General features: G+C 37.7%; 1 protein-coding gene across 9 annotated transcripts in view; it reads left to right on the plus strand.

Moving 5' to 3' along the window:
- TANC2 (tetratricopeptide repeat, ankyrin repeat and coiled-coil containing 2) overlaps positions 1-22729 on the plus strand; it is a 306929-nt gene that overhangs the window by 186638 nt on the left and 97562 nt on the right. For all 9 annotated transcript variants that reach the window (XM_037494899.2, XM_037494901.2, XM_054689747.1 and 6 more), the window contains 2 exons: positions 458-721; positions 13549-13674. In XM_037494899.2, the coding sequence (XP_037350796.1) occupies positions 458-721; positions 13549-13674 (390 nt within the window). The remainder of the gene's footprint in view (positions 1-457; positions 722-13548; positions 13675-22729) is intronic.

The following is a 22729-nucleotide window of genomic DNA, read 5'->3' on the forward strand; positions in this document are numbered from 1 at the left end:
GGCCTCCCTGGTGGCGTAGCGGTTGAGCACTGGGTTGCGAAGCTGCCTGCAGCCTCTGCAGCACTGGTTCAATCTCCAGCCGCCGGGTGAGGGTCCCACATGGCACGCAGACCTCTCCTGCCACCCGCTGCTCCCCTCAGCTGTGTACTTCGTCAGTCTGCCTGCTCTGCTCCCGGCTCTGGCTCTGGTGAGTTCTCTCACCCTCCTGCGCTCTAACTGTACCCAGTGCTTGTATAAAGAAATAAATAACTCTTTAAAAAAAAAAAAGGAAAATTATGTGAGAGATAATTATATTTTGGTTTCAATTATTTGCACTTCATGGTATAGATGAAACAATCAGTAACTTTATAAAAATAATGCCTCTGATATTCTCACCTAGTCATGAATTTGGATAGCGGTAAATAGCTTAATCTCGAGATTATTTTTTTAATTCAGTCTAACCTTTTATTTTTCCCAGCTACATTGACAAGCTATTCTGAAAACGTGGATCGCACAAAATATGTTGGGGAGAGCAATAAAGAATTAGGATCTGGAGGAAACCTGAAACCTTGGCAGTCGCAAAAGTCCAGCATGGATTCTTGCTTGTATCGAGTGGATGAAAACATGACGGCTTCCACCTATAGTCTGAACAAGATCCCAGAGAGGAATTTGGAGACAGTTTTATCACAGTCAGTACAATCTATTCCTCTGTACCTTATGCCACGGCCGAATTCAGTAGCAGGTAAGGTGCTATTTTCTTTTTTAATGACCATTTATTTTGTGCATGTGTATCTTTAAATGATAATATATTTTGCTTGCACAGTATTTAAATTTTCCATTCATCATCTTTGACTTAAGCATTTTTTGTGTTGTGTTTGGATAAAAAACTTTAAAAACTTTATTAAATGAAGAATATTTTGGTATAATTTTTATTATCAGAAATCATCTTCCATTGTGAACAGAATGGAAGTCAGGCAAGAATTCAATTCGCTCATTCCAGGAGCTCAGTATTTCACAGTATTTGGCTATTTTAAAATAGGACAATTACCAAGTCCCTCCATTTCTAAGGAATAACTCAAACACCACTAGCAGTCTTGGTCATAAAAGGTGGCGCTATTATTGATAGTGGCTGTACCACTTTTTTAAAGCTGCTTGGCAAGATCTATTAAACATGTGTAAAGCAATATATGTATGTTACCTAAAACCTAGCATTTTCACTCCTGAATTGAATACCTGTCAGAAATATGCTCTTATGTTCACCAAAAGACAAATATAAGCATGTTCATAACGGTTTTATTCATTCTACCCAAAAGCTGAAAATCATCCAAATGCCAGTCAGTAGAAGTGAATAAATTGTATATCTATACAACAATGACACAAGTGTACTGCTGCTATCAGCAACATCAGGTACAGTTGACAGAGGTGCTATTGAGCAAAAGAAGTCAGTCTCAAAAGAGTGCAATGCTGTGTGCAGTTTGTACATCTATAAAATGTTCAGAAAAACAGACAAAACTAGGATACTTCAGTGGTGTTAGAATAAAGGGGTGATTACCTTTGTGGAATATTGGGTAAAAAAGGGAGGCTTTGCATCTTGGTCTGAGTGGTGGTTGCATGGATATATGCATGTGAAGATTTATTGAACTATTCACTTAAGATTTTTCTACTTTGTGTATGTATATCATCGCAATTTAGAAAATGCAGAAAGTGTATTTAGGCTCCTGTCTTTCTGAAAGGATTTTGCCTTGTCTTTGGTTTAGAAATAACATCCTTAGTCAACATAACTAGATCTTTTGTCTAAAATACCTGTTTTTATTGTTGATGAAAAATAACCTAGTAACTGCAGCCAGTGGTTAATTTACTCAGTGTTGCACTTTACTGAGAGCATAAGCCTAGATCAGTCTTCAGAACTGGCCAAAATGATGCTAGTTGCCATCTTAGTTCAGTGGCCTGAAGTAGCAGTCTCTGTGAGGATTTTATCTTGTTTTAAAGCAAGTATATTGAGCCATATTTTACATATCATAAAATTCACTCATTTCAGTTGTGCAGTTCAGTAATATTTAGTAAATTTACAAAGTTACACAACCTTCACCATACATCAGTTTAGCACATTTACACCATCCCAGTAAGATCCCTCATGTCCATTTAATGTTAATTTCACTTCTGCCCCCAGCCCCAGGCGCCCACGAGTCTCCTGTTTATAGATGCTCCTTTTGGGAGCATCTCGTACAGTATGTGGTCGCTTATATCTGGCCTCTTTCACTTAGCATAGCGATTTTGACATTAATCTATGATGTAGCATGTATCTGAAGTTTGTTCCTTTTTATTATAAATAATATTTCTCTGTATATACAACATTTTATCCATTTACTTGTTGATGGCCATTTAGGTTTTTTCCAGTTTCTGGCTATTGTTAATAGTACTACTTTGAACATTTGTGTGCAAGTCTTTACACAGACATGTTTTCATTTCTCTTGGAGACCTAGGCATGAAACTGCTGGATCAGAGGGTAAATTTATGTTTAACCTTTTAGAACTGCCAGAATGTTTTCCAAAGTAGCTGCCCCATTTTATATTCCTACCCCCAGTATATAGGGATTACTGTTTGTTTACATCCGCTCCACCATTTGTTATACCTTATCTCTTGTAATAGTTATTCTAGAAGGTGAAATGCTATCTTGTTGTGGTTTTTAATGATGAATGGTGTTGAGCTTATTTTGTGTGCATATTAACTATCCAAATATTTTCTTCGGAGATAGTTGTGCATTTTTATTGCATTGTCTTCTTTCTGTTGAGTTACAAGAATTTGTTGCATATGCTGGATAAATCATTATCAGAGGTGTGTTTACAAAATATTTTCTTCCAGTCTGTTGCATAGGCTTTCATTTTCTTATTAATGTGTTTTGAAGCACAAAAACAAATTTGATAAGGTTAATTTATCAAATTTTTCTTTTATAGAATGTGCATTTAGTGTCATTTTCTCTTATTAGTAGGTAAATATTATAACAGTGATTTTTCTGTGTAACTGAGTTTGTTTTAATGCAAGTATTAGAAGATAATTCCTATGTGTATTAAATGCTTTCCCTCCTCTTTTCCCTTGTCTGCCCCTGCCATGTTAAAAAACAAATAAAAGGGATGATATTAGCCTTGCTTGTTATGCCCAGATACCTTAACTGTTGATTTTGTTCCACCTGCCACAGTGGTTATCCCATAACATTGACTAGTAGATTTTCAGATTCTTAAGCCATGAGATCATGCTTCTTCAAAGGAATGTAAAAGGCACATGTGCCATCAGAAACCAGAGAGTTGTCCAGGAGAACAGGATTTTATACTGTCAGAGTAGCACCAATGACTGTGTTGATCAAAATACTTCAGAATGATTTCTTGATGATATTGAATATAATAGACGCAAACCCATTGCCTGCAGGGCAAGTTGTGGGTCAGGGAAAAGTTTGTACTGGATTGGGTTGTTTTCAGTATCTGGAAACAATGGTTTTGTCAGTGGCCAAAGAGTCTAAAAACTGGCACCAGTTCTGGGTCCAGCCGCGTGCCAAAATAAATGCTTGGGAAATGCCAGGCCCAGCTGCCCAGGCCTCTCTAGCAGTTCCGATAACCTCACAGAGGCAGAAACGTGAGCTATAAACCAAGTGACACAGGTTGGGTTCCCCCCCCCCCGATTTAATAAGTTGTAGCTTGAAATGTTTCCAGAATGTAGAGAAAAACTTTCTTACATAGGGACTCACCCTGCTAACTCTTTATATATGTAAATATTTGGTAAGACAACAACCTCTATAGACTTAAATGATTAGTTATTGAAATCACTTTTAAAAATAAATTTTCTTAGCTCAAGAAGGTCCTGTCTTTTCATTTTAGCTCTAAATGTGTGTCCTTTACTGTCTGGTGTATATGTGGAATTGATTCCCCAAACAAGGGGAAGATCAAATACGCAAATCTGTTTGGTGAACAGGGAATAATTAAGGACTGAAATATGAGATGAGCTTGAAGTGGAGGGGGGTTAGAGGTAGGGTCCAGTGTGTATGTATTTATAAAACTGTTCTAAGTGTACGAAGTTGGGGTAGAGGAAATGATGAAGGACTAATGATAAAGGGCCTTCTTCAAATCCAGTTTTAAATTTCCCTCCTATATTAAACTAGATCTCGCTGTGAATAATATATTTTAGAGACCAAATAATGTTGAAATATGATGTGAAGATGCCATTGCATCACTTGAAAAAAAAAAGAAAACAAACCCTAGTAGAACAATTGCTTATGTGGTCCTTGCTATGCCACACACTTCTTTCCACTTGGGGAAGAGAGTCGCCCCCTCTTACCTGAGCTGGACACTTTTATGGAGCCACATCTAGCAGGATCAGCAAATCATCAAGGAATTATTTAGAATCCTTGAGGCTATTGCTGAATTGAACTCTAAAGAACTCAAATTCTTTCTTTTACTCCATAAGAACCTTCATTTTAAAAGGAATGGAAAGGGGCCTCCCTGCTGGCACAGGCAGTGCTGTAAAGCTATCTGCAGCCTCTGTCTGCAGTGCCGGTTCAATCGCCGCTGGCTACAGAGATACCCACATGGCAGGACAGATCTCGCCTGTCTCTTCCGCTGCTCCCCTCAGCAGTGTATTTCAGTCAGTCTGCCTGTTCTGTTCCCTGCTCTGTCTCTGATGAATCCTCCCACCCTCCCACACATCTGTCCTGTACCCCGGTTCTTGTATAAATAAATCAATCTTTGAAAAAAAAAAAAATGGAAAGGACAGGCCACTTTTAGAACACTGACTTTTATGTCCTTTGGGCTTGCAGAGAATGAAATCAACCCAAATGCAAATGTGTATGGTGATAAATTTTTTTTTTTTAATAGAGGCATGTTTTATTTATTTATTTTATTTGTTTGTTTGTTTTGTTTATACATGCACTGGGTACAGTCAGAAGCGCGGGAGGGTGAGAGAATTCACCAGAGCCAGAGCGGGGAGCGGAGCAGGCAGAAGGACAGAAGTACACTGCTGAGGGGAGCAGTGGGCGGCAGGAGAGGTCTGCGTGCCATGTGGGACCCTCCTCCGGTGGCCGGGGAGCAGCCGGGGATCGAACCGGCGCCGCAGAGGCCGTGGGCAGCTTCACAACCCAGCGCTCAACCGCTGTGCCACCGGGGGGGCCCTGGTGATAAAATTTTTAAAAAATTTTCTGTTCACTTAACTGCAACATAAATGGAAGAAATAAGTTTTATGAAAATTGTAAAACAATCATGGACTTTTTATTTACTATTAAAATAGAAATCTAAATAATAGAAGTATAAATATGTTGGTCAATTAGATTTAGCTAACACTTTTAGAAACAAGATTCAGTCATTAGTTGTACCAACTAAAAGCTCCATAGGCCACATGGAAGATACTACTATTTACTGAAAACCTAAAAACTTTCAACTCAAATAATAAAGTGACTAAAGATGAGTTTTGGCATCTGTAACATTAAGGCTTGGGTGTTTCCTGGAGTAGCTGGGTTTTCTGAATGTAAATTTAGATGTCTGTCCATCTGTAATTAAGATTCTAAAATATGAAGAAAAAAAAAACTGTGTTTAGCATTTCCAAAATCTAAATCTCTTGCATATTTATTTTTAAGCCTGTTGTGTTGAAACGCAATAGAGAACCCTTGTGGACTAGTGGTTGCATGGTGGAAATTGCCAGAAAGTAGGCTCTCTATGGTCATCTGTGATACCTTAAAATGAGATTGGCCATGAATTGGAGGAATATGGGAAGCTGGAAATGTTCACTTGCAACAGCTGTCCTCAGCGCTTTATGTGAGAATGAGGAGACTGTCAGGGAAACATCCAACACAGAAGTCAGTTAAAATATTAAACACTCAACATCTACTTGTTAATGGTTGGAGCTGCACTTTTCCTAAGAAAAGGATCTTAAGACTCTGGTAAATGCAAAATGGGAATGCTGGGAGATTTAAATGAATCCATTTAGAAATTGTAATGATTTACCAAAAAAAAAAAGGAAGTGGACTTTTCAGCAGTCAGAATGTTGGCTTTCTCAATCAAGGGTGTGTGCGCAGCTCAGTGGCTTCTTGCCCAGCCCTGTAGCAACTTAACGTGTCATTCCAGGCTCAGGTCAGCCAGGATGACAATTGTGCTACTAAAATCTGTTTGCATTAGTGGCAACTGATATAAGAAGTAACAATTCAAACTCAATATAGAGTTGCTTCTGGAATGTTTTGTACCAAGTGTTGTCTGTTGGATTTCTTTCCACCCACTTGTGTATTAAATTATGTTGACTTCAAAAAAGTGTGCCAGATAAATGTTTTATAAGTGAGTCAGCTGTTCCAATCTGATGAAATCTCAAGGAAAAAAACCATATATATTTATACGGAATATTTATATGAATAAATATTCTCCACTTTTCCAGATCCCTCTTCTTTCCTGAAAACAAGGTTTTTTAGTAACAAATTTTATAGGTTTACTTTTTAAAGTGTTTTCTTTTTTTTTTTTTTTGGATTTATTTATTTATGTGTACAAGAGCTAGGATACAGGCCAGAGGTGTGGGGGTGAGAGGATTCACCAGAAATAGAGTAGGGAGCAGAACAGGCAGATTGACTGAAATACACTGCTGAGGGGACCAGCGGGTGAGTCAGGAGAGGTCTGTTGTGCCATGTGGGTTGCTCCCTGGCTGGCCAGGGGATCGAACTCATGCTGCAGCAGCTGTGGACATCTTCATAGGTTATGTCTTAACCCCTTACGCCACCAGGGAGGCCCTAAAATGTTTCTTTTTACATAAATTTTTGTTTTAGATTTTTTTTCCCGATTTCTTTATTTCACATCATCTTACCTAGTTATCTTATATAGTTATATCTGGAAAGTGTCTACTAAGTATTGCAGTGTTAACGTGCTTTATCTCAATTTTTTTTTTTCCAGGATCATTTCATAGTAGACCCTGAGATGGGAATGTTTTAGTATGGGGTAATTATGTGCAAAGTTTTGTTGCTTTAGCCACCTCTTTCATCCTTAGCTTTCAAATAACTTGGCGGGCCAAAACCTAATTTTTTATTCATTGACTGTTTAAACATTGCCAGAACATGAAGTATGTGTATACTGCAATTGGTCTGTCATTAGACAAGTATTTGTAGAGTGCATACCCCCACATACACACACACCCTAGGCTTGAGCATCATCAGTCAACAAAACAAAGATTCCCACCCCCATGGAGCTTATGTTCTAACTGGGGAAGAAAAATAAGCATATTAAGTGTCTGTGTAGTAGAATAGAAAGTGACATGTGCTATAGAAAAAAAAATAATGATTATTTTTATAGAATAAAAATAATAAAAATATGCACCATGCATATTACTATCATGATGTCTGTTGAGCATTAGGCAGAGCAGGGAGGAGGATGAGGGGAGAGCCAGACAGATGGCATGATCTGAGTAGGACTAGTCTGAAATTCACATCCAGAGTGGGCACTGTGTGCAGGGCATTCTGATTTTCTCTGAAGGATTGGGGTTATCAAAAATATATCAGACGTTTCTTTCTTGCCCTCAGGTACCTACTGTAATCTAGTAAGGGAAGAGGGACATGCAGACAACTAGCTGAATAACACAAGTTCTCATTAGCAATATTTGAGGGGGTTGCTGAAAGGCAGAAGCAATTAAATGCTACTATGGGATCAGTCAGGGAAGCAGAGAAGTATAGCCTGAGCAAATTTTGATTAAGAGTAAGATAAGGTATTGACAAAGACTTTCTCAGAAAATAACATGCAAATTCAAGTGCCCATGAGGCCAATTCAGCCACATACAATTAATAAAGCAAAGGACCACAGCTTACAGAACCCCAGGTCTCTTGGCTGGTCTTTCCCTTTTGCCTCGTTTGCCTTTAAGTATGTGTTTGAAGGGACAGGAATTTTTAAAACAATGAAGCCAAGAGAAACTGAAAGTAAGATTTAGGAAAACAATGATTTAATAAGATGGCAGCAAAAAAAAAAAAATCGGATCGTTTGATAAATTTTTGATAAATTCAGAGATAACAGAAAGACATTAATTGATCAAATAAAAACAAAATGAATTTTCTACCAGATTCAGGTAACACAAAATGTAAGTTCATTGCAAGTCCTATTAAAGCAGCAGTTCCCTGGGCCTCCCCGGTGGCACAGTGGTTGAGCTCTGGGTTGCGAAGCTGCCCGCAGCCTCTGCAGCGCTGATTTGATCCCCGGCCGCTCCCTGGCCACTAGAGGAGGGTCCCGCATGGCTCGCGCAGACTTCTCCTGCCCCCTGCTGCTCCCCTCAGCAGTGTACTTGGGTCCTTCTGCCTGCTCTGCTCCCCGCTCTGGCTCTGGTGAATTCTCTCACCCTCCCGCGCTTCTGACTGTACCCAGTGCTTGTATAAATAAATAAATCTTTAAAAAAAAAAAAAAAGAAAAAGCAGTAGTTCCCCATTTGCTAAGTCCTGAACCAGGCCTCAGAGACCTGGGCTTTATACTGAATATTTCTGCCTTTCTTAATTTGCCGATGAGCATTTGAATTTGTGAAGGAATAAACCATCCATTCCACTCAGTGATTGCAGTATTTGTCTTTTTCTTCTAATGTCATCTGTCTGAAATTGAGAAATGTGCTCATTTCAGAATTTATTTACTGTATTTCTTGGCTTTGTGAAATAAAGCAATAGAACAATCCTAAGAAAACTATGATAAAGATTAGTGAACTTTCACACTGAACAATTACATTTTGCAAAAGTGCCAATTGCTTTTCATTGAATCTGAGAAGTTTAACATGTGGAACTAAGGCTCTAGCTAAGTATGCCAGAAGATTTTTTAAACACAAAGAAATTAAAATAGATTATATAATTGTTCATTTAAATCTCAAAAGTACAGGTCTCCTTTAGATTAATTCACTTAGAGACTTCATAGATTTTTTTAAAAAGACATTAAGCTTAATAACACAGCTTTTTGCTTCACTCCATGTTATGTTTCTGTATCATTCTGCTTACTATTAATGAAATATGCATTCTCCTATTGTTAAAACTTGTCAAATCAGTTTAGTGTATTGTCACGCATAATCACTTTTAGTAAAAGGACATTATTTTAAAGTTGTATGGCATGCCATTAATATCACTATAAGAACTTCTGTCCCTCATCCAGCTGTTAAGCTTCCTTGACTATTGTTTTAATGTGAACAAAAGAGTCTCATTGTTCTTGATCTTTTCCTGTTACTCTTCAGTTTATCAACTTTAAAAATAACCAAGTTACAACTTTTGATCTTCTGTTTCTTACTGTGGAAAATGTGTGAAGTGCAATGATTTATTAGTCTATGAGAATTGGGTGCCTTTACATTGCATTTAGCAAGACCTTTGTTGCTTAAGTTTGATTTTTGCTCTGTTAAGCCATAAAAAAACAGAGTTGAGGGAAAGTGACAAAGATGAATAAGGGATGAAAATAAGCCTTTTAAGAAAGTATTAGATCTGTCTAGCTTTAAAAGAGGAGGGAGGCACAGTGCAAATAACGCCCTGCCTCTCTGGACTGAGTTATGGTAGTTGGTTCCAAGGCCTTGCTCTACTGTGATAAACTGATTCACTTTAGACACGTTCCTCCACTGTCTCCGGCAAAATGAGGGGATTTCACTAGATTGGGGTCAACACATTTGTTGTTAAAAGGCCACCTGGCAGGTATTTTAGTCTTTACAGGCCATATGGTCTCTATCACAACATTGGATATTCATAGTTGTTTATGAATATCCAGACAGACAGGTAAGGTTGTGATCCAGCACGACTTCATTTACAAAAAGACCAGATTTCATCCACAGGGCACAATTTGCTGACTTCTGGACTCGATGACCTGGGAGATCCCGTCCACATCCACTTTCTGTGATACTGCTTTATTATCAGCATCACATGCGAAAAGGATGGCTAGTCATTTATTTTCTATGTTGTATCACTCGGGGGCTAGCCAGGCAACAGAAACAAGTTATTGTTCAAAAAATTCAGCACGTAAAGAGGTGTAACTAGGTTTTAAAGAACTGAAAAAGGAAAAAAGAGAACATTGAAGCATCACAGATTTAGCAACTGCCTGCAGCAGCTACCTCTACCTGTGAGACTGAGTTGGCTGATTAAACCGCTGAGGCTTGGAGGAAAAGCACCACAAGGCTGAAACCAGCTCTGTGTGGAGGAACCTGCTCAGCTGATGCTTAAATTCTGAGCTCAAAGAGGCCTCCCTTTTTGGGGAGGCTGCACAATGACAAAAACCAAACAAAAGAAGATAGACTTTAATTAAAGCAGGAGGAATTATATCAAACATTAGAAAGTTAATTTGCTAACCAACTTAGAATACCAATGAGTAAGGTGTTAAATCATTGCCCCAGTGTTTTATAATGAGGGATTAGTTACCTATTCTGGACAGTTGCCATTTCAGAATGCAGAGATCAAGGTTATCTTTTATTCCTCTGATGTGTTCTCACTCTTCCTCCTTTCTCCCTCTCCTGTAAAATGGTATTTAACTTCCCTTTCTTGGTTTAAGATCCCTAGACTAGCTTTAAAAGACATTTATTTCCTTATAGAAATCATTTAGATAGGTAAGTTCCTTTTGTCTGGGTTTCCAGTAGACCCAGGCAACTAAGATAGGAAAGAGAAAATATATATACTTTCAAATATATATACTTTCAAAATATATATACTTTTCTTCCCATAATTGAGCAAAAGGACATTAGCATTATAGAATGTCGAATACTGTATGTGTGAATAGTGATCGTCAGACTGTAGGTATTCAGCCTGCCAAGAGATCTTTTATAAAGAATTCTTACCTCACATGATCTCATTTAAGTGAGAAAAGTGGATTCACTCAATAATATAACGAAGTGAAGATCAAGTTAAAATAGAGAGCTAGGTCATCAGGGGTCAGACCTGGCATTCTTCATGTTCACTAGCCCAAAGTGTCAGTGGACCTGCTGGATATTTCAGAGTTGGTTATACAAGCTGATTCAAGCATTTCATTCTAAAAATGTCTTTGGAAGATTTTAAAATAATGCACCCTAAAAAGTGTAACCATTATATTTCATAGACACTTGGTTTAGCAATGACTCTTTCTCATCTTTCTTCTTTCCTAGAAATTGCTTAGATCCATGGCAGAGGTATTCTGTTATGTTACAGTGCTGACGTCTTTTATAAAGATTATATTGTGGTTATTAATGAGTAAGTGAATGGACAAGCTAATGAATGAATGTCATTACTGAAGGTCAAACACCATAAACAACTTACTTGCTTGGGTGGAGATTTGTGTGTTTCCTGTCATGCTTATTTCCTTGTGCTGAGAGAAAAACCTAGGATGTCTCCTCCTCCTCCTCTCTTGCTTCTTGGTTTTCATAGAGAAGTTCATTTATAATCAGCTATCTGACAAGGTAATACATATCAGTGGTCACAAAAGTGGTTTATAAAACACCTTCGAAGCAAACAACCATGTCATCTTCTATAAATGTTAACACGTGGTACAGTTTTGCACATACAGAAGTGCTCTCCCTGTATTTAATGGCAATCATGCAGTTGAGGCTCAGCTGCCAGAAAAAGGTCATCTTAGGTGTTTTTCCCCTTTTGCCTACTCAGATTGGTCATTTGTGATAAATTAGAATCTAATATTTTCAAGCAATGAAGCTGATTCTCTAGTATTTCTTTTAAATATTCATGAAAAGTGACTTTAATTTTCCCTGTTTGATTTTTAGTAGAAACTCACATACTACTTGTTTTGAGGATATCAGTTTCTCTCTAGTTGTTCTCACTGCAACTTTCATGATTCAGACATTCAGAAGCAAAGTGGCATTTTAAACTGGCAGGCTGGTGTGTCCATATTCATTGTAAATCTCAAATAATCTTTACTGTCTTGTGTCCACAGTATGAACTGAGGTTTTTATTTGTTGAGTTGATTGCTTCTCTTTTTGCACAATAGATATTACGTTTCTCTGTTTAAGGTTATAGGACCTCTTGGCAAGTACAGATTTATGTCCAGTCTTACAGTAGCAAGTGAAATGAAGGCTTTGATTTTTTTTTTAGATTAAACACTTATTTGGTTTTAAAAAGTATAAATGTATTATGTCATTATATATTATATGGTATGTATATTGTGTATACATTAATGTATATGGTACAAGTGTACATTATGTATATTGCATTATATTTTACCTGTGTGTATTATGTATATTATACTTACTATACATATTAAATGTATCAATATTATATACATGTAATATGCATACTGTATATCTTGAATATACGTGTGATATACATAATATATTTGTTTTAAAGAGGAAAAAGCAAATTTTTAGTTTTTTGCCTGACTCAGTATTTTACCCTTGTATTTGCTTTACTTGTTTAAAAATATTTCTGAGTAGTTACATGTAAAACTAATTAATGTGCTCAAAATTATTTTGGAGGGATTCTGTTGATAAGTACTTTGAATCACTAAATGTGCTGTTATGTAACAGATACTCATTAGATTTATCAAAACCGTGAGTCCTTTATGAGGAAAGATTTAACAGGCACAAATACAGCTGTTTCTTCCTGAAAATGACAGGAAGCAAAATCAGCAAAGAGAAACAATATAACTCAGCCATAAAGGCAGCATCTGGGTATGTAGAAGGCGGCTATTAGTGGTGTCTTTTGCTGCCTGCCATGTGATTATAGAATAAAAACCCTCTTTGGATTAGTTTCCTCACCAGTCAAATGGTAGTAATTGAAAGATGAGAAAAATATGTATTTCTTGTAATTGTTCTCTCTTCCTCTTCTCTGTTTTCCCCATTTTTCTCTCCTCTTCTCAACTCATAGATCACTTTATGACTCTCTGTTGCACTTACCGCAATCTACCTCGTATCATTCTTATTTGTGTCTTATTGTTGGGGGGATGTGGATAATACTACATTCACCAGAGCTTGCCCGCCAAACTCACTTCCTCCCAGCCACTCAGATACCAGAAGTAAACTGGCACCTAAGTCAGGGAGGGCACCAGCAGTAGTGCCTGGCACATAGTAGGCTGTCATACTTGTCACTGGATGCACTGATCCCCAGCATAGTATTTTTACATAGCTGAAAAAATAATTTTTTAGGATGTTTTCATATTTTATCCTGACTGTGAAAGGAAAATACTGAAAATTAGAACTTCATGGTTTTCTTACAGCTTAATATAATTTAGAACCATTTTCTCCACTAATGATGTTTATATCTTATTTTACAAATGGGATTCGTGACCCAAAAGAAGCAAAAACTATAATCATTTTTGTAATCAGGTATAATTGCGTCAACTGCGTTAATATAAAATATCTGAACTTTTGTCAAATGAAGACTTTGTGGCCAAAGAGAAATGTTGCAGCCTGTGTCTGGGGCTCTGTGACCCGAGCGGGCAGTCAAGCAATAGTCAGGAAGGAGCGGAAGACAAACTGGACGTTTCCCAGGCACTTGTCTTGGATACTGATGATAACTTTGAGCTTAGCAAACTCTTGGTTAATGTAAATGCTGGAGTAAGCTCTGATTCCAAAGTTTGGGAGATGCAGACTAATTGAAAGTGTTCTCAGCTTACCTGTTCTGACTAAATTCTTCTGTCTCGTCAGCCACAAGCTCTGCCCACTTGGAGGACCTTGCTTACCTGGATGAGCAGAGACACACACCTCTGCGGACTTCTCTTCGAATGCCAAGACAGAGCATGGGTGGTGCTCGCACGCAACAGGATTTAAGAGGTTAGAACTTCAGGAGAGTTTTGCGTTGGGGTGCTCTGGGACAAATGGAAATGGGCAGTAGGCACAGTGTTCCTTGGTTTCCACTTTCTACACTTAAGCCCCCCCTGAAGAAGTGAGCACATGCTAAGTTTATTTCTGCTGAATCTAGAAGAGAATAATCAACACAAATACATTGTACTCACCATAGAATGGCATTGAAATTATCAACAATTGGAAGCTTTGGTGTCTTGAAATTCTGAAAGAAAACAGGTGTAAAGGACTGCTGGCAATGGGGGAATGATATCTGTAAGGTCCTGGATTTCAAAAATGATTGTGGCCCACTGGGTCCTAGCCGTATTGCAGGTGAACTCAGCACTGATGATCATGTTTTTCACTAGAGTGTTTATTTTGTTTTCATTATAGTGGCCATTGCTAGTGACTTTCGTGTTCTTGGATTTAGACAGTGCTTCTACTCCTGTGCTGGCAATACCTAAACAACTTATCCTTTTCCCACTGAGGCTGTTGTTTCTTTACACTCTCTGTAGCAGGTACATGTTTCTAGAGTAGGAACCAGAACCTTTCAGACTCTCCTTTTGTTAAACCATGGTCGAGGCGAGAGGCCTGTTGCCCATGCCTTTCATTAGCTCAAAATGAACCACTGTCTTGGAGAGCAAAGATTATTGCAATCTTTCCTTTGCTCCCTTCCTCCTCCCTTGTCCAGTTCCCCCTCTAATCTGAGTCATGCCATGTATGTAACTCCCTCGGGAAGGGATCCAGACATGCCTGCTGTCCATTCTAGAATTCATGATGCTGACAATTTCTCAAAGATGACTAAGTAGCAAGGACATAAATAATTGATTGTACTCCTGCAATTACTATTCCCCCATCAATAGTCCTGTGTTGATGGTTTCAGTCATAGTTTTAGTTTCCAATCCTTCTATCCATCCTGCTTGCCATTTTTTCAGTTAGCCATATATTAGTCACCTAATATATGCAACTTGTGTATTTCCAGCCCAGAAAGTAGAATTATGTCAAGGACTACTTTAGTGCTGGTAGATTGGTTATCCAAAGCCTGAATACATTTAATGAAGACCAAATAAATGATTTGTGCCAAGACCAGAATGGACAGACAAATCATGAAGATTGGATCCAAATATTAATCTATCTAGATCTGCAGTTAGTTGAAAAATCTGCCTTGCATCTCATTACTGGAAAAAATTGACTTACTGATTTTATTTCTTACTAGTCATTGAGTGGTACATTTTATACTACATAGGAAGCAAAATTAATTGAAGACTTCAGTTTTATATTTCTGAGAACCCTTCATGTTGAGGTCTGTCACTGCATTACAGGTATCTGTTTTCGGTATTTAACGTTTTACTAAGATCTTTGACAAATGCATTCCTGTGAACTTGACGTTTCACTCATGGGTTTTATATAGAATACCACAAAAATCTTTTCCATTGCCTTGAGCTTCAGTCTGCACATTCACTAAAACCAAACTACATCCAAAGATTTTTCTAAAGCTCACCTGAATCTTTAGAAAGCTGTCTGTCTGAAAAATGCATTCCTAACAAAAATAACTTCATATGCCATACAGATTGTATCTCAACTGGCTGTTTATGTTAATACTTGAAGGTAGAGTTTGCCCGCTAATAAAGGCGCTGTGTTATTAGTGTTTCAGTTCCTCGACGTTGTCTTAACATTCCAGAGCTTTTCTTTTAGCAGTCTAAAATGTCAGCGCATGCCATCCAGATGAGTGCCTTCGTCCACAGAGCAGTATTTTGGTGTTTGAATTAGCATACTTTAATTTAGAACTTTGAGGCCCTCGGAAATAATCTCCCCTCAAAAAGTAACTAACGTGTTACCTAGATTACTGTTTACAAAAGACACTGTGGTTTGTGACGTGACTTAACATATATTAACACGAATGGGAAGCAAACCTGGAGAGACAGACTCTCCTTATGTTTCTGTAGACCTGCCTGGCGAGGCCATATAATTTGTGATTATTACATCCAAACATTACACTTTCTGTAGAAACAGAACCACACTGTGTTCCTGGCATAACTTTAAAAAACGCATCACTTCATGTTTTCTAATTTTATTTAAAGGAGCATACAAATTGCAGTCACATGTCAGTTTTGTGTATTTTTTACCTTCTGGTTTACTTGAAGCAAAACAACTTTACCCATGTAATAAGGTGAAAACTTTCCTTAGTATGTGTTAATATATAACTTCCTACAGTAGAGGCTTATCTATGTTGTAACTATTACTCAAACAAATTCTATGAAATAGTTTTTAATCATAGTTGGTTTTCAGTGACCCCAGATCTTTAGACAAGGTAGTTAATGGTGATGCCACTAAGTGTGTCCTGTGGCAACTAAGTTTGCTGACTCATTCCACATAGAGGTCATCTGATCTAACATCCATTAAATATATGTCTAAAGAGCACTTGGGGTAGCAAGCATTTGTGGGGGGCCCATACAGACGGGCTTTCATTGTTCTCTTTAGAGTAGTAGTTTAAAACATCTTAGTCTTGGGACTGCTTTATCCACCTAAAAATTAATTAATGACCTTAAAAATCTTGTGTTTCTCTGAACTATATCTCTTGATATTTATAATATTAAAAATTAAAACTGAGAAACTTGAAATAGCTCTACATTTTTTTTTTGAATACTAGACCCTAATATGTGTTCACTTCATGTAAGATCTAGAAAATTCCACTGTGTACTTGTGAGAGAATGACAGCAGAAAAAGACAAGTAATTTCTTAGTATTATGAAAATAGTTTTGACTTTTTTTTTTTTCTTAACTAATGGGCTTTAATAAGGAAACTTGTTCATCTTATATATTTTCTTTTTTTTAAATAAATTTTATTTTTATATTCCCCATACAATTGCAATCCCCTTATTTTGACCCCAATCCCTCCCCTCCCCGCGCCCCACCACCCATAGAGTGTCTCTGGTTCATAGTTGTTTGTTGATTTTGATTTTCACTTTCTTATAGTTATTCATTTTCCTGGTCCCTTATTTAAGTTTTCTAGATTCCTGCTATGAGTGAGACCATCCGGTATTTTTCTTTTTCTTTCTGGCTTATTTCGCTGAGCATGATCCCTTCCAGCGCCATCCATGTTGCTGCAAATTGCATGTGTTTATCTTTTTGGAATGCTGACTAATATTCCATGGTGTATATGTACCACATCTTCTTGATCCAGTCATCTAGAAAATAATTTTGACTTTTAGGACTCCCTGAAAGTGTCTTGAGAACCCCCGGAAATGGGGGTCAGGTCACACTTTTAAGAACCACTGCTTTGAAAGATACCATTGTAATTGAAGATAAGATTGATGCCTTTAAAGGCCCTACTTTCTGTTTACAGAGATGCAGAAAAGTATAGCTTGAGAACTGATTAGAAGTTGTTAGTGAGCATGGGTTAAGAATATAGGCAGAGTTCATCTTACTCTAAGTAGGATTCAGTATTAGCTGCTTTGTAGTAACTGCAGTTGTTAGACCATGAGGGTAGTCTTTTTGACTGCTGATGCAGAAGTTGCTGGGCTGATAGCTGAGCTAGCATTAAGCTCATCAAGTGGTAGTAGCAGTAACATTTGCCTCATTGGTCAAAAGTCTTTTTCCCCCCACTTCACAAGACAGCTGTTTTGAACAACTGTTATACCAAAACTGATGTTTCCAGAGACCCAGTCCAGTAATGGGTCAAAGGTCACCTAAGTGCACTGTCTGGATCCACTGCCACAAGTTGGTAGTCCCTGGAGTCAGCCATTCAAGAGCTTGAGCTGACGTGATAAAGTTACACAGATCGGTTCCTAATGTGGACCATATAGCTGACTGACCTACCACGAGAGCCTTTTCTAGTCCCCAAGCCCAATATCCTTGATGGTTATTAACCTGAAACCTTATTAAAGTTTTTAACTCAAGTTTTAAGAATTATTTTGGAGTCCATTTTTAAAACTCAATTACTGTGACATTAATGTGAAGTTATGCTAGAAATTATCCACCTGAAATATCTCATTGAGATAAGGAATCTTTTATTCCACAGAGAATGACAGAAACTAAATTTGCTGTCTAGTAAAAGAGGGGGGGAAAGGGTGGATAAAGATAATAAATCTTATGACGAAACATATATAGGGAACCGGGGTGGGAGTAAAACACACAAAGCAAATCACAGTGTAATGACTTCAGCTAGTAGCTATTTGGGGTAAATTAACAACAAATTATTAACGATAAGACTCTAACCTGCCTGATGTTAAATCAAGACATTGTTCTACTTGAAGAGATTACACATTCCTAATTAAAACTTCATTTCTCAATATATATTGGTTTCCTTAGGACTTTCACTAAATCCCATTACTTAAATGACCATTCACAGGCATTGGGTTTAGTTAATAGCAGCTTTAATAGATACTAGGTTGGAGGGCATATGTGCAAGTGATAGTCTGACTCATTGGCAGAATTTATGTGAAATGGACCCTGGCACAGTTAACTTGGCTTTGTCAGAGCAAAGAATTGAATTTTTATCAAATAAAATCAGTGCTTCACACCGTTTATGAGCCCCTTTTCCAAAACAATGATCCTTTATGAGGATGACTAAGATGCATGTCATGAAGCTAATACTCTTGTATTATCGGCTGAGTCACAGGTCCCTGAGGTTGCTGAGTCATCTCCATCATTGCCTGGCTGACTCTACCAGGGACTATTTCCATCTGTCTCCTCTATCTCATTGTTCATTATTTTATTTTTACAGGATTAAATTTCTTTATTTTTAGATAAATTCAAAATCCAGAGATAAAGTTTGCTTATCTGCCTAGATATAATATTCAATGGGTAGGTTGTAAGCTCTAATTGTATAGGGTTGATCCTGTCATCCCCCCAGCCAGCACTTCTGCAACGTGCCCTCACATTAAAAATGCAGTTCTCAAAGTGGATGTCTTTGAGTGTCTGCTGGACACTAGTTTATGCTCTTTGGAGTAGTCTGCCTATGATTTTTTTTTTTTTAAGCAGATTACTGCTTGTTAATGCTGTTCCTGATAGGTACTTAAATCAGGTTTTTATATAAGCCAACCTTATTTGGTAAATTCTGTCTGAAAGTTTGAAAACCCAAGTAATAGCTACAACAGAGTTCCTCCAAGAAGCTGCAAAAGCAAGAAGTAACTTTTGAGGAGTTTGTAAACCACACTGTCTTCTCCCTGGCACATGTTGACCCCTGGTGTTCAGGAACTCTCTAAAGAAAATTGGTGGAGGGCCTCCCTGGTGCCCAGGGGTTAAGTCTCAGCACTATCACCTCTACAGCCTGAGTTAGATCCGGCCATGGAGTTGATCCACATAGCACAGCAGACTCTCCTGTCTCACCCGCTGCTCCCCTCAGCAGTGTATTTCAGTACATCCGCCTGTTCTGCTCACCACTCTCATCTCTGGTGAGTCCTCTCACCACCACCCCCAACACCTCTGGCCTATACTCCAGTACTTCTATGCAAAAAATTTTATTAAAGAAAAGCTGCAGAGTAACAGGAAAGAAATTCCAACCATAATACTATTTCTTCAAGAATAAATCACTGAAAGTAGGTTCAGTGCCTTTAGCACACACACAAAAAAAATTGTCATTAAGCCATTTTGATGCTTTGATCTTAATTATATTTTAAAAATCAGGTTCCCAGTTAATTTTTTTTTTCTGCAGAAGTGGCTAAACAGAATGCAAATAAGTTAACTTTTGGTAACACATTGCAAAGCAGTTTTTGATTCTTAAGCTTTGCAATCATGCTGTGTATAAACGACTTTTATGGCATAACTTCCCCCAATAATAATAAAATTACAGAACCAGAGAATTTTCTTTGTAGGGCCTTAGCTGCTTCACCACTAAATGTTTAGTCTTGAATTTCAAGTAATTGGCCAGTTTTAATGCTCCAGTAAAAATAAACCTGTGTCTCACCATCAAGGCCAACAATCTGATAGCACTAAATTATTGACATAGTTTTACAATTATTTTATCAAATGTTTCACATTGTTAAAGCTTTACTGCCTTTATGTTTTCCCTACATTTTGAGGTATTAAATGTGAGGAAGCATGTCAGAAGTCGCAATCTTTGGAAAAGTCAGACTTTCCCTGTTTCTTTTACTATTTTCTGGAAATCTTTGTTTCCTCCCTGAAAATTCCACTCAGCAGTGACTTCAGATTTTTCTCAACAAATGTTTTCTATAGGGCCTCCCCTGGTGGCGCAGTGGTTGAGCGCTGGGTTGCGAGGCTGCCTGCAGCCTCTGCAGTGCCAGTTCGATCCTTGGCCACTGGCGAGGGTCCCACAAAAAAAAAAGTTTTCCTATAAAACTAGTGTCAGAAAGTTGACTTTAACATGCAAGTATTTAAAGATTCACAATATTATTTTTCGGAGTAAAGTAAGCCTCTCCATTCTCTTATTCCCACATCAATAGAATACAATGGAATTCTTAAAACACCGAGACAAATGGGACCCTTTGAAGCAGATATGAAAATGATAGCTTGTATTTATTGGAGTTCTTAGTCTTTAGGGGTATAATACTAAGAGCTTTAAACATGTTTTTACTTAATCCTCACAACTCTTTGATGTAAGTACAGTAGTAGGGAAACTGGGACTTGGAGAGGTTAGATGACTTGCTGAAGGTCACATGTCTGCTGCTTGCAGTGCCAGGCCGCCTTTCACACTCTAGGGCCTTCACATTTCACTATGTCATAGATAATAAATGAAAAGCAGCAAGCACTGTAACAGTGCAAATACTATATCTGGGATGTTAGGAATGTGGAATAGAGTTGTGTATAAACACTATTTGACAGATGATTGGCTTTTCCACAGGGACTGCACCACCATGATTCATTAACCCAAACCAGCTTCTACTTCCTTACTTCCATTAATAGCACCCCAATTTTCCTCTCACTCAGGCTTTAAATTCTGGAGTCACCATCTTCATTATCTCCTATATCCAGTCAGTTACCAGGCCCTGAGGGTCTTTCTTTTTAAAGAGTTTCTCAAGTTCATCCCATGTTTCCATTCTCAATACAGCTAATTAGCGTGTCTCTTCTGGTCCTTCCAAACTCTAATCAAGCTAATGCCTAGCTGCCAGATTAGTCTTTCTAAAATGCAGCTCCCATAACATCATTGCTCTTATCATTACCATGGTTGTCATCCTTGTCTAGTTAATATAAGGGAATAGAAACTAGCAAAATTAAAGAGCAGTTTTGAAAAAGACAAGTTATGATTTGTTATTATCTTTTAAATGAACTCTGCTAATACTTAAGGAAAGCTAAAGCTTTTTTTTTTAATGGACAGTGAAATAGAACATGTGATGGACAAGAACCAAAGTTCTTGAGAGATGGCACTATAATGTATATGCTTAGTGAGTTTATTAATTAGTGCTTAGTGAGTTTATTAATCTAGTCAAGACCAGATCACTTGTATGCCAGTTGAGATTTAGCACAATAAATTGTATAAGAGCCTTTTCTGGGCCTCCCTGATGGCACAAGGGGTTAAGCACCGCACTATGAAGCAATCCGCAGCCTCTGCAGCACGAGTTCCATCCCCAACTGGCCAGGGAGCAACCCAAATGGTGCAGCAGACCTCTCCTGTCTCACCCTCTGCTCCCTGCTCCCCTCAGCAGTGTATTTCAGTCAGTCTGCCTATTCTGTTCCCCACTCTGTCTCTGATGGATCCTCTCATCCCCCGCATCTCTGACCTGTACCCCAGCTCTTGTATGCATAAATAATTTTTTTTTAAAAAAAGAAGAGCCTTTTACACTTGAATTCTTCTGGTTGAAAGACTTCCTTTAAACTTTCTTGTATTGTGTGTCTCTGGGGATTTAAAATTTTTAGCTTTTTATATGTCTGAAAAAATATTTCATCATTGTTTTTTGAAAGATACTTTCCCTGGGTATGGAATTTTAGATTGACAGGTCTTTTTCTTTCTCTAATTTAAAGCTGCAGATTCACTGCCTTCTTGAATGTTTCAGCAAGAAACATGCTGTCAACCTTATCTTTGTTCCTGAGTACTTTTTATTCTCCTGCCACTTTTAAGATAGTCTGTCACTGGCTTTGAACAATTTGATTATGATGTGCCTTGGTGTCACTCTTCACATTTCTTTTGCTTGAGGCTCTTTGGGCTTCTTGTATCCATGAGTTTATGGATTCATCAAATTTGGAACTGTTCTAGCCATTATTTCTTTAAATATATTTTCTTTTCCCAACTTTTAGGAATTGCAGCCACACCTGTTGGGCCACTTGCAGATATTCCACAGTTCACTGATGCTCTTTTTTTTTACTTTCGATATTTCTTTTTTTTTTCTCTCTCTGCATGTTTAACTTTGGTTAGTTTTTATTTCTGTATTTTCAAGGTTACTCATCTTTTCTCCTATAATGGCAAATCTCATTAATCCCATGTAGAATGTTTTTCATTCCTGATGTAATTTTTTCCTCCAGAAGTTTATGTGGGTCTTTTATATCTTCCATGTTTCCTGTCTTTTGAACATCTGGGATATAATTATAATATCTGTTTTAATATCTTTCTCTGCTAATTCTAACATTTTTGTCAATTCTGGGTCAGAATTTTTCTCCTAATTTAGGTTCATATTTTCCTGCTTCTTTCTGTGCCTTTTAATCTTTGTTTGGATATATTGGTTGTTGGATATTTTTTGTATTCTTATAAATATTCTCTGACTCTTTTCTCTGCTATGATTTTGTTGTTTGGAAACAGTATGATTTCAGGGTCTTGCCTTTAAGACTTGTTGAGTAGGATCAGAAAAACATTTATTAGTCTTATTATTCTATACTACTGAGGCAAGACCTTTCTAAACATTCTACCCAATGTCCTATAAATTGTGAGGTTTTGCATTGTGATTGTTAGGAGCAGTCACTATCCTGGCCCAAAATAAACAGCAGGCACTCTTTTCTCTCATCCTCTTGGGTAGGTCTTTCCCAGTCTTGGGTACTTTTCTTCATGTACATGTGCCAATCAGTACTCTGCTGATTTCTCAAGGGTTACTATCCACAGAACGCCAGACTTATTTCTGTATAGTTATCTCCTTCCCAGGACCCTGTCCTTTGAATAA

This window comes from Talpa occidentalis, unplaced genomic scaffold (genome assembly GCF_014898055.3).
Source record: "Talpa occidentalis isolate TD23 unplaced genomic scaffold, MPIMG_talOcc4v2.1 talOcc4.7, whole genome shotgun sequence".
Lineage (NCBI taxonomy): Eukaryota > Metazoa > Chordata > Mammalia > Eulipotyphla > Talpidae > Talpa > Talpa occidentalis.